The 12,500-nt window shown below is 32.7% G+C and overlaps 2 protein-coding genes across 3 annotated transcripts in view; one reads left to right on the top strand and one right to left on the bottom strand.

Moving 5' to 3' along the window:
* The window catches only part of LOC137620707 (cadherin-86C-like), a 349,290-nt gene that overhangs the window by 14,244 nt on the left and 322,546 nt on the right, over positions 1–12,500 (top strand). The gene's annotated exons all lie outside the window — the stretch shown is intronic.
* The window catches only part of LOC137620708 (putative per-hexamer repeat protein 5), a 20,648-nt gene continuing 15,762 nt past the window's right edge, over positions 7,615–12,500 (bottom strand). Inside the window, exon 4 of the mRNA XM_068351060.1 lies at positions 7,615–11,981. Coding sequence (XP_068207161.1) covers positions 9,668–11,981 — 2,314 coding nt within the window. The 3' untranslated portion in view covers positions 7,615–9,667. The remainder of the gene's footprint in view (positions 11,982–12,500) is intronic.

Here is a 12,500-nt window from a genome sequence, read left to right as displayed (position 1 = left end):
ACACAAAAAAAAAAAAAAAACAGCATTAATCAAGTTTGACAAGTAATGCGGTGAATCAAATTTTATGTTGTTTTCTAGTGCAATAGCAGTAACCGGTAATACTTATCTTATGAATATTAAAATGAGAGAAAAATGTATAGGGAAAAATATTTTTTTTTCTTATTGAATAAAACTTTTTTTTTTCCTACAAGTAATTGCATGGAAAATTTTTATATAAGGCTATCATAACTTCATATATATAGGTTGTAGGTTGGCCAGGGCATCAGCCACCCGTTGAGATACTACCACTAGGGAGTTATGGGGTCCTTTGACTGGCCAGACAGTTCAATATTGGATCATTCTCACTGGTTACAGTTCATTTTCCCTTTGCCTACATATACACTGAATAGTCTGACCTATTCCTTACATACTCTCCTCTGTCCTCATACACCTGACAACACCGAGATTACCAAACTATTTTTCTTCTCTCAAGGGGTTAACTACTGCACTGTAATTGTTCAGTGGCTACTTTCCTCTCGGTAAGGGTAGAAGAGACTCTTTATTAATGGTAAGCAGCTCTTCTAGGAGGACACTCCTAAATCAAACCATTGTTCTCTAGTCTTGGGTAGTGCCATAGCCTTTGTACCATAGTCTTCCACTATCTTGGGTTAGAGATTTCTTGCTTGAGGGTACACTCGGGCACACTATTCTATCTTATTTATCTCCCACTTATTTTGTTAATTTTTATAGTGTATATAGGAAATATTTATTTTGATGTTACTGTTCTTAAAATCTTTTATTTTTTCGTGTGTTCTTTCCTCACTGGGCTATTTTCCCTGTTGGAGCCCCCGGGTTTATAGCATCCTGCTTTTACAACTAGGGTTATAGCTTAGCAAGTAATGATAATAATATTAATAATAATAATAATAATGAAAATAATAATAATATTAATCGGTGACATTTTTATTCGTTACTCCCGGCAGTAGTATTCCCTTGTAACAATTAATTTACTTTACTTCAAGGGCTGCTTTTTTGGTCCTATACCGGAAGGGAACCGTATTCTCTACAGGGCCTTTGCATTTAGTTTATCGTATACATTCCTAGGCATATAGCATGCCACTCCGCATATTGCACGTTTATTATCAAATCCACATTATCGAAACATTTAAAAAACAGACAGTCCTCAGTTTCTTCTTGAAAGCCTTAATATTTTCAGTATTTCGGATGTCTAGTGGGAGCTTATTGTATGGTTTTGGGGCCGCATCGTTAACAGCTCTAGCATCTATAGTAAACATATATCTTGTTTCCAATAGTTTAAAACCATCTGTAACTATTCTCGTGTCATCACGATTTAGTGGCTGCATTGATATTTAGCATTTCTCTTAGATATTTTGGACGTCCGGTTCTGATAACTTGATAACTCAATTCTCACTTTAATGGGCAGCCAGTGTATATTAATTGATATAGGAGTGATCATTTTTCAGTGTGGGACAGCTTTCATCTGTCTTATTCCTCTGTTTATTATGTTTTGTAATTTTATTTGTTCAATTTTGGTAGACTAGTAGATGGAGTTACAGTAGTCAGTCCTGGTAATAACACAGTTTATCACAAATTTCTTTACTGAATGTTCATCTTGGTACTACTTTATAAAAAGCTATATCTTTACTACGTTATTTATTTGAACACGGGGAGACAAAGTTACAGCCAAGATATACTCCTAGATCACGAACTTTATTAGATATTGGGACAGAGTTGCTATTTATGTTTATTTAAATATCACCCAAGTTTCTTAGGGTGTTTTTCGTTCCAACCACCATAAACTCAGTTTTATTGTCATTTAGTTTTAGTTTTTAATTTGTCATGCATTCCCTAACACTGGTAAGAATTTGGTTTTAGAGTTTCAGTAGTATTGCTAGTATAATTTATGGAGAAGTAGAATTGTGTATCGTCTGCAAATAGTTTAAACTTCCCTCTGCGCCTCTGAATTACTTTTGATAGACCAATAGTCTATATATATATATATATATATATATATATATATATATATATATATATATATATATATATATATATATGTGTATATATATGTATATGTATATATATATATATATATATATATATATATATATATATATATACATATATATATATATATATATATATATATATATATATATATATATATATATATATATATATATATATATACACACACACACACACACACACACATATATATATATATATATATAGAATAGAATTAAAATTGGGCCCAATACACGTCCCTGCGGTACCTCTGTGTTTAATGGTTCATATGATGAATGAGAGTTTCCAATTTGTACACAGTAGTTTCTGTCAACCAAGTAGTCTTTTAGGTGTTCAAAGGCTTGATCTTCAAAACCGATGGACCATAGGTAGTTAAGTAGCAGTTCATGCACAACTGTATCAAAAGCAGCACTGAGATCAAGTAATATGAAAATACTACATTTCTTTTCATCCATAATTTCCAGCATTTCATTTACAACAGAATAGAAAGCTATCTCCCTAGAGTATAATTTTCTGTAAGCAGACGGGTTGTCTTGGCAAAGCTTCTATTTCTTTCAAGTGACTAATTAGTTGTTCAAGAATTACATATTGTAGTGCTTTTGAAATAAAGGATAGATTCAAAATAGGTTTATATGAACTTAATTCCTGATAATCTAGAGCACTTTTCAGAACTGGTATAACTATAGTCATTTTCTCAGATTTGGGAAACTTACACTCATCGATGCTTGAGTAATTATATCGGCAGAACTAGAAAGTTTTTTTTTTTTTTTCACCAATTACTTTGGATATTGGCTTCGGATCAATCCTGGTGACATTGTCTAGTGTTATATTATTGTATCTCGTTAATTTTAGATGTGTATCTGGTGTAGCACTAATTTCATGTTGAATATCTGCAAATGACCGAATTACATTTTCTGTTTTGTTTTTAAAGAATACGACAAAATTATTTGCTAGTTCCTGGTCGTTATACCCCTCCGGTAGCCTTTTTTTAATTTACATTTCCCATAATACCATTTAGGAAACGGTATAATTTATTTATGTATATTGCTGCTTCCCGGGTCTTTCTCTTATAGTATTCGTTTTTTTCCTCCTTATTAGGCAATTACATTGGCACATTACGGTTTTGTATTCTACCCATGTACTTTCAGTTTTTAACTGATACCACATTTTTTACGTCCTTTTTCCCTCATTTTCTCTAAAGTCTCACATCAAACCAAAGAGATCAGTCTTTAACAATTATGGTTTTTTTTTTTTTTTTTTTTTTTTTTTATCAGTGGACACATGCTATATTCACATTTACTCACCCTATTGCTATATGGTCATAAGGTAGCCAACACACATAGAGCCCAACAAACGCTGGGTATCGTGACCACAAGGAATATTGATACCATAATTTCTTTTGTAACTCCTTCAATAGATACACAAGGAGTGAAGTTTGATTCATGTCTAAAGCTTATTTTCTTCACTGCGTGTTTCTGTAGAGATGGTCCCAAAGTAATAAGTTTGTGCACTGGAGAGATAGTTCATTTTTATACTACATTTATATCAGATACACTATTTCATTCCATCACTTAACACTAGGTCCAATGCATGCCCAGTCAAAGTAGTTGCACAGTCAACATTATTTAGTAGTTGATATGATTCCAATAGCTCACTAAATACTGAAGCATCATGAAATTATGCGCCATTTATTCAAAGATTGAAGTCTCCATAAATAACTTATTCATTTTTTTACCATGATAATCATCTCAATGAGTATACTGAATTCTTCGAAAAATATATTAGTATTTGTTCTTGGTTTGTAAACTGTTACAATCGATATTTTTTTTGTGTATAGAGTTTATTTTTATACATTAAAAACTCGTTACACTAGTTCTTTTTATATCTTGATATTTTAATAGCCTTTGCGAATGAAGAGCTCTCTCGGAATATGAAAGAAGCATGTGTGTGTGTGTGGGGGGGGGGGGGGTGTTATTTCAACAATCTTAGTCTTGTCGAACTTGTTTAACCATGTTTCAGATAATGCCTATATGTAGAAATATTTCTCCTATACCATTTCTCGAAGTTGAATACTTTTATTACCAACAAATGGTATATTTACATAGCCATAGTTTATGACATCGTAGTATCCATGGTCCATATTTTCTGCTAGTCTCTTCAATTTCAAATCATAAGTTTTGTGATTTCTTGAATTTATTATAAGATCATCTGGTTTGTTTAACATAGTGCAGTCTATACATATTATTTGTTGTGAATTCCTTGGTGGAGTGATTTCCTGAACATTCACGCACACTTTATCATGTCTTGAACTTGCAATGTTTTTCAAAATGTCCATCCCTTTGATGGTAATAGCAGGTGATCACATGGTGCCTATCACGTATGTTATAAGTACCCCATCATCACATAACTTTGTCACTATTATCATGAATAGCTTTCCTAGCTTCAGGATCGTATTTCAGCACATAGTCACAGTGGATAGACCCACCTGCAGCACTTTTCTTCAATCTCAGACTTATCTTCTCTTCTATGTTTTGAATATTGCCCAGGCAAAGATTCAATTGAATCAAAACATTTCCTACTTCATTTTCATCATTGTATACATTGCATATCATCATTTTAGCTTTTAATTTTCCAATTTTTCTCGTCTCGATGTCGGCAACCATGGTTTGAATCATATTTGTGATTTTATCTCTGGTTTTTTCATCAGTAAAGTTTACAACAAGATTTCCATTTGAAGTTGACCTTGTATTAAGTAGATGTTCAACTTCATTTTTCCTGTCAGTGATTGTAGTTGATGCATTAGTTGACTTAATTATCAGTAGATTCTTTCCTTTAATTTTGTCAACGTATGTTATTATCTCATTTTTGGGGTCCAATGTTTGTAGTGTTAACTTAATTGATTCCACATTCTTTGCTAGATTTGTCCACCTTATTAGAGATCAGTTGTTTTCAGATCAGCAATTAGGTGGAATTTTCTGCATCTGCAGTAAGCGCAGTAAGATTATTTTCTTATTCAGCGATTCTCTCTTCATGATCACATAAGCGATGTCTCTCATTTTTAATTCTTTATCATTTTTGGCATATTCGTTATGTCTATTTTGACTTCATCTACACAATTAGGGAAAAGCTATTTCAGTTTTATTACATCTTTATCTCTGATGTTAGCGGCTATAAAGAGACAATTCTCTTGTGGTAGAACATTCCTCAAAAATCAGATCCTATTCACATTCCCCCCCCCCCCCAAGATCCACACGAAAGGCAACAATCTGTCATGATGTAATTCTATTTTTCACTCAAGTTCCTCTATGAGATTAACTATTATTTTCAAAGATTTCATCAACGAAATTGCACTAGAGAGAGAGAGAGAGAGAGAGAGAGAGAGAGAGAGAGAGAGAGAGAGAGAAAACACTGCATGATACGCCTTCACTCGATCGAGAAAAATAAATAGCATTAATTAAGATTTTTATTTTATCGAATAACTAAAATACGAGGAAGGTTAATAAGCCTATAAAGTAGATGTAATTAAGAGGAAAATACAATTTTCTGTAGATTAAACAGTAATGTCTGCAACTCTTGGGAGGAACTAGTTTATAATAGTCTACCATGAGATTGTCTCAAGTTTTCTATTATACGAAATAGTATCGTTCTTCATAGTCTCTGTTTAAAGTAGTATTATTCTATTGTTACACTAGGTGGACAAAGAACGAAAAGAAAGATAGAAACTTGAGATTGATTAAAGTTAATGGAAAACCTACTTAAAGGGGAAGGTTGTTAGGCTACATGCAATAGGCTACCTCTTAGTGGTAAGACTGACCCAAAACAAATTCCATATATATATATAATAGGAATATAGGTAATTTAAATAATTCATTAGGGTTAGTTAGGCTGTAGAAAAAGTTTAGGCAGTACAAGAATATTGTAATAGACTCAGATGTTAGGCTGGGTTTCCTTCAAGCAAATTGATTCGATTCCCCTTGGGAAGAATCACTTGATTTAAGTAATTTCGAATAAGCTTAGTTCCCAGTGACTGGAATGTGTCTCAACACTCTTGCCAGTACCTATGCACACTTTGAAGGGTATGGATGTAAACACTCATGCTAATATATATTTATATATATATATATATATATATATGTGTGTGTATGTTTATGTATTTATATATATGTATATAATACATATTCATATATATATATATATATATATATATATATATATATATATATATATATATATATGAATATGTATTATATACATATATATATATATATATATATATATATATATATACATATATATATGTTTACATATATTCACACAATATGTATATATATACTCACACCTACACACACACACACATACATATATATATATATATATATATATATATATATATATATATATATATATACATATGTATATATATATACACACACACACACACACACACATATATATATATATATATATATATATATATATATATATATATGCGTGTGCATATACATACATTTATACATATTACCTAAGCCTCAACCAAATATATGTATATGTATATATATATATATATATATATATATATATATATATATACATATGTATATATATATATATGTATGTATACCGTATGTATATTATATATGAACATATATATATATATATATATATACATATATACATATATATATATATATATATATATATATATATATATATATATATATATATATATATATATATATACAGGTATATATATACATGTATATACATATATTTACTGTATATATGTGTGTGTATGTATATATATTTATATATATGTATGTATATATATGTATACATATTTTTATATATATATATATATATATATATATATATATATATATATATATATATATATATATATATATATATATATGTATATATATATATCCGATGCCAGACTGTTTTCCCGAGGACTTACAAATAACCATAACTACATTATAATTAGAATAAAAAATTATGATTGGAATAACAATTGGATCCCTCCGTTACATTTCATTAGCCATTACCCACTCGCGCACTTTGTAAATTTAATATAGACAAGGCTTTATATAAATAGAAAGATATATATATATATATATATATATATATATATATATATATATACTGTGTATATATATATATATATATATATATATATATATATATATATATATATATATATATATATGTATATGTATATATATAAATTTGGTCTTTATCTTAGAACATCAGTTGCTCTCTCTTAAAAGGTCATAATTAAAACAAAAATATAATCATAACATTTATTAATAAAAATAGAATACAAAAATATATATCTTAAACTACAACATTTTAATGAACGGATCTTGCTTAAAGACTACACTTAGTTTATACGAGTACTTTTTACTTTCTTGTAACTTTAACATTTGGAAAGAAATAGAATTTTGAGCTGATCACATAGATAAAGAAGTTAACTAGAATAAATTCCAATTAAATTAAAAATTGCTTCTTGAAACAAAGTTTAGAGATTATAAAAATTGATTGATTATATGATACTTAATATCCAGGAGCATGAACCTTGGTGTGTAAGACTATATGTACATAATACTGTTCTGAAAAGTTGCCTGGTTACAATGTTGTCTTAAAGCAGGGTGATAACACGTCGGTTATTGGTAAAGTGGTTAGTCAACGTTATTTAGCGTTCGTAGCTGGCAAACCATCTCAGAAAGTCAAGGCACGATTACTATCACTACAAAGGAAGAGATAACTGTATGTTGTGAAGGACTGCTGATTGGAATTATAGTGGAGGATGAGGAGGATATGCCTTCTATCCTGGGCCCTTGGAAAATTATCTGTAGTATGTAAAATAAAAACTGATCTCGCTGTATAATTTTGAAATAATAAGGGCCGTGTGATTTATACAGAATGGTATTACAAATTAATTCAGTTTTTGTAAGACTGGTTGAAAGAGGATCTCAACTGCCTGGTGGAAGAAATATAATCGAAAATACTTTGATAACATAAGCAAAAGAGATATTTTTAACACCTGGGAATTGGAAAACTTATCTTAACTATTGGGCTGAGCAATAATACTACTTGGAGCCCTGTGCGATTGGTTTAGAGGATCTTTTGTTGAAGTCTTGGCAGGAGTATTCCGGATCTAGTTGTCAAACAGCTAGGGAATGATGTGTGTCAGGGAGTGCACAGGACTCTTAGCTGTATAATGGAAGTTACATTGTTGTTCACAGGTTATTGGTATTTCCATGACTTGGTGCGGTGTTTTTAGACTGTCAACTAGCTGTCAATAATTTCTTAGTTGGAAGGTGGGTTTAAATTTTTTTCTTTTTCTGCAGAGTAGAATGAAACGTTCAAATGCAGGTACAGTAGTCACGAAGAAGAAAGAAATGATAATGGGAAAAAAGGGCCGAGTTGTAACCCTGAATGAATAAGCAGACCTGTATTTCTTGAACGACCATAGACTGTGACAATAGTCGAAAGAGAAGTAGAAAGAGAACACAGATATTTAGCAGGAACGACATTACAGTATGTCTATCTGGTTAGCTGCTCCTTCTGCTTCAGATGATAGCAGAAATCTTCATTCAAATGAGAATTCTTGTTGGTAAAATGAAAGGTATATGGCACGTTAGGAAAACTTCCTATAATTTCTATCTGTAACTTAATATCTAGAAATTTGTAGGCCCTAATGAATAAAAAAATTAGAGTGAATAAATTGTAAAATTGTTGGCACTGAAATTAAAGCCGCAAAGCTTTATTCAGCTTTCAAAATGATAAAATTACACTACAAGGAAGCATAATTTTCTCTAATTAGAAATGGACACAATATTCTTCATACCTGGTATGCAATATCAAAATGAAAGCTTGTTTCTGAAATGTGCAACCTAACAAAAGAAGTCACACACCTCTTCCATATCCCAGCCTTTAATTCTGTGAAAGAAAAACTTCGGTTTTTTTTTCTTTTGTGAAATGGGCTGCTCGTCTTGGCAACATAATAAAATGTGTTATATCTCCCATTTGGAAACCAAGAGGGATATGATTTGAAAGTAATACAGGTGAAGAACATCATTTAACAGATTGAAAGGAAGGCCTACTGAATTGTGAGAATTTATCAACAGCACGATCAACAAGTAAAACAGCTTAGTATGGTCAGTGTAACAGATTAATGGATGGTAGTAGATGCTTAAGGTTGTTGGATAGGTTTTATGAAATTGAGCTATAAAGCCTGGCATGATTGCCTGGTAGTTTCATAGACGCAAATGATGTGAGCGTGTGGTCTTATGTTCATATATTAAGTAATATTTTGTTTTGAACTCTGTCAAAAATTTGACTACTATACTCAAATCCTTTATTTAATTTTACACTCCATTCCATTCCATATACAGTTAATTCTTATTATATAGGTCTAATGGGAATACCAAGGAACTGGTGTGATTTTTCTGTTTCTCTCTTATGGAAAACGAAAATTTATATTTAATTTAGCTTCAAGTTATCCTTTTACTAAGTGATTCCACAAGATTTTTCTATTCTTTCTAGTAACTATTTTCATGGAAATGTAATATACACAGTGTAACTTCTGTGAACTCTGATGCTAACTGAAGACATTGTCTTTTAAGTTTATTCCACAGATTTAAACCGATTGTTCAATATTATGCCCACGATTAGTACCAGCCTTCTCTGCTAGAGTAGCATCAACAAGCTTCCTAAGGATTGCTGTATGAGGATTTGAAATATCATCTCCTCGTAAAGTGGCAACGATGATAGTTGGAGCTTCAACAGCTAGTGCTCCATGAGGGATATGGTTATCATTAAATGTAGAATGACTGCTTTGCTGCTGTAAATTCCCACTTGAAAGACCAGCTTCAAAACTGTTGGCTGTTGCACTATGTCCACTAATAGTTTGTAAATGCGGTATGTGAAGATCAGAACTTAGAGCTTGGTTCAAGTGACCAGCTGATGCTTTCTCAGAGTGAAATACTGATCTGTCTGCATCTGTAAACCCTGGCTGGCCAGCTAAACCCTCCTGAACTGTATGGATATTATCTGTTGCTTTAACAGGTTCCGGTGCTACAGTGAATGCATTGACATCAACTGATGGAAAACTGCTGCTGCTGCTCACGCCTGGGTTACTTGCTAGATTTCCAACACCAACGTTGTTGCCGTGATTAATATGATTGTTACCGATTACAACTGATCCAACACTACCCTGTCCTTCAGTAAACCCAAGATTAGAACCAGTTCCATGAGACAAGCCAACTTCAGAGATAACACCACCATTACTAAATGGTGCCAGAGTTGTTACTCCTCCTACTTGGTCAGTCACAAAGTCACTACCTCTGCTTCCTCCTACAAACTGCTGTCCATCTGGAAATCCAATTCCAAAGCTGCTGCCAACAATATGACTGCTATGTGGTGTAGTAGGAGTTCCTCCCACTATGTTAGCTCCAAAATTTCTGGCCCCACTTCCCTTTGCAATTGCCAAATTATCTGAAGATCCAATTCCAATGTTGACACCAATATTGCCTAGTGATGCACTCGTCAATCCTGCTTGACTAATTCCAGAATTAATACTCGAAATTCCCTCTGCAACTGATATCACACTTGAAGGTCCAACTCCAAAACTGGCACCACCATGTATGAGTTCATCACTAGCTAGTCTATCTACTTGACCAACCTGAAAATCAATGCCCCTGCCTGTGGAAACACCTCCACTTAGAAATGTACCTGTATTGTGAATAGGAATGCTATTGAAATTTGAATGACTAGTTCCCAAATGGTTGGCACCAGTAATTCTGAACTGGTCTAAAATTCCATCTACAGGCCCCGCACTTCCACCAAGTATTGTTGTAGGCAGACCATCAGTCTGTACTCCAAAATCACTTGAACCAACTACATTTCCCAATTGACCAGAATGTCCAACTTCAAACCCAGATCCTTCAGTTAGTGCCTGGGTAAATACGAATCCTTGGCCTTCATTTTCAGTAAAAACTGGTGTAAATCCCTCTATAGATCCTGCATCAAACCCAGTTCCCCTCTGTAAATCATGGGAATGGGCAAATGCATTACCAACAGAACCAATCTCTCCCACTGGAATTACAGCAACTGCTGGAGTGTGCGATGTAACTCCAAAGTTTCCTTCACTTCCACTGTGACCAACATTCAACTCAACTGGAGTACCATGATTCCTGATACCAAAAGTTGTTCCAGTGCTATCTAGCGATCCAAATGACAATGAATTCCCATGGATATCTGCTTGTCCTTGTTTAAATCCATCATTGTGACCTACTGCTAAAGGGCTACCACTGCTTCCAAAGTGACCAGTATTAATTGTACTTCCTGCTATACCTCCAGAAAATGCAGTTCCTCCGCTTGAAATTTGAGTACTTAAACCATCAGTTGCAAAGGTACCTGTATCACTGCCAATTTGACTCCCAGCATGGATTCCATCAAAGGCTGTAGAACTGATACCCGTACTAACTATACCACCATCACTAGCTGCTTCAGCTACATGTTGAGAGCTGACGCTTACAATTTCAGCATTCGTGAAGTCATTTATGTTACTTACTGGACCTGCATTAAGTCCACCAGTTTCAGTAAAAACTCCAGCATTGCGTGTTTGTTGAACTCCAATATTTCTAAATCCATCACTGAATATGTGAGCCTGTGGAGCCGGTAGTAACTCTGTATGAATGGAATCACCCGAAGATGGGCTAAAAGACTGCGAATGAAAACTTGTTTCATGATTAACTGTTTGTGAATAAAAATTAGCCACACCTTCATACTCGATTTGTGCCACAAATCCTGAGTCACCATTCACAGTATAAGAGACTTTTTGACGTCTCCCGTCTGGGAGTAGCACGTGATAAGCTCCAGCGGTGTAGTCACCATCTCTTTCTTCATGATGACCAAAATAATTGCCTGCATAAGGGTCCTCTACATCGTACCTAAGAATGAATTAAAGTGTCATGGCCTTTAAAAAGTTATGTTCAAGTAATTTGACGTATCAATCATTTAACTAAAACATTTCAGAACAAAGAAACAAGGAAGTATTTTTCAATATGGAGTTAAGATCTTTGACCGAACATTATACTCCAAAATAATTAACCATAACAATCTTAATAAAAAATAAAAATAAAAAAAAGTAATTGTTTATCACAGTCTACACACTGTTGAATGACGGAACTATCTTTGTGTTAGAAACTTTTTTCAAACCCTATTTAACATTAACGCCATCATTAAAAGGATTGCTTAGAATATTTGCTAAAAACATAAAATACTAATGAGCCAGACTACAGAAAGTTTGTAGCTAGGAAAGTCAAAGTTGGAGCAAGTATATCAAGGCTGTTTTGAACAGAAAGATCTCTTTGATTTAGGATTAAGTTATATAATGCTATAATGAAATCAGTATCATCACATAGGTTTCTTTGATGTAAAAAAAAAATGAGCAATATATACTAGAAAAA

Source organism: Palaemon carinicauda, chromosome 27 (assembly GCF_036898095.1).
Source record: "Palaemon carinicauda isolate YSFRI2023 chromosome 27, ASM3689809v2, whole genome shotgun sequence".
In the NCBI taxonomy this organism is placed as follows: Eukaryota; Metazoa; Arthropoda; class Malacostraca; order Decapoda; family Palaemonidae; genus Palaemon; species Palaemon carinicauda.
This window is presented reverse-complemented; position numbering and strand designations above follow the sequence as displayed.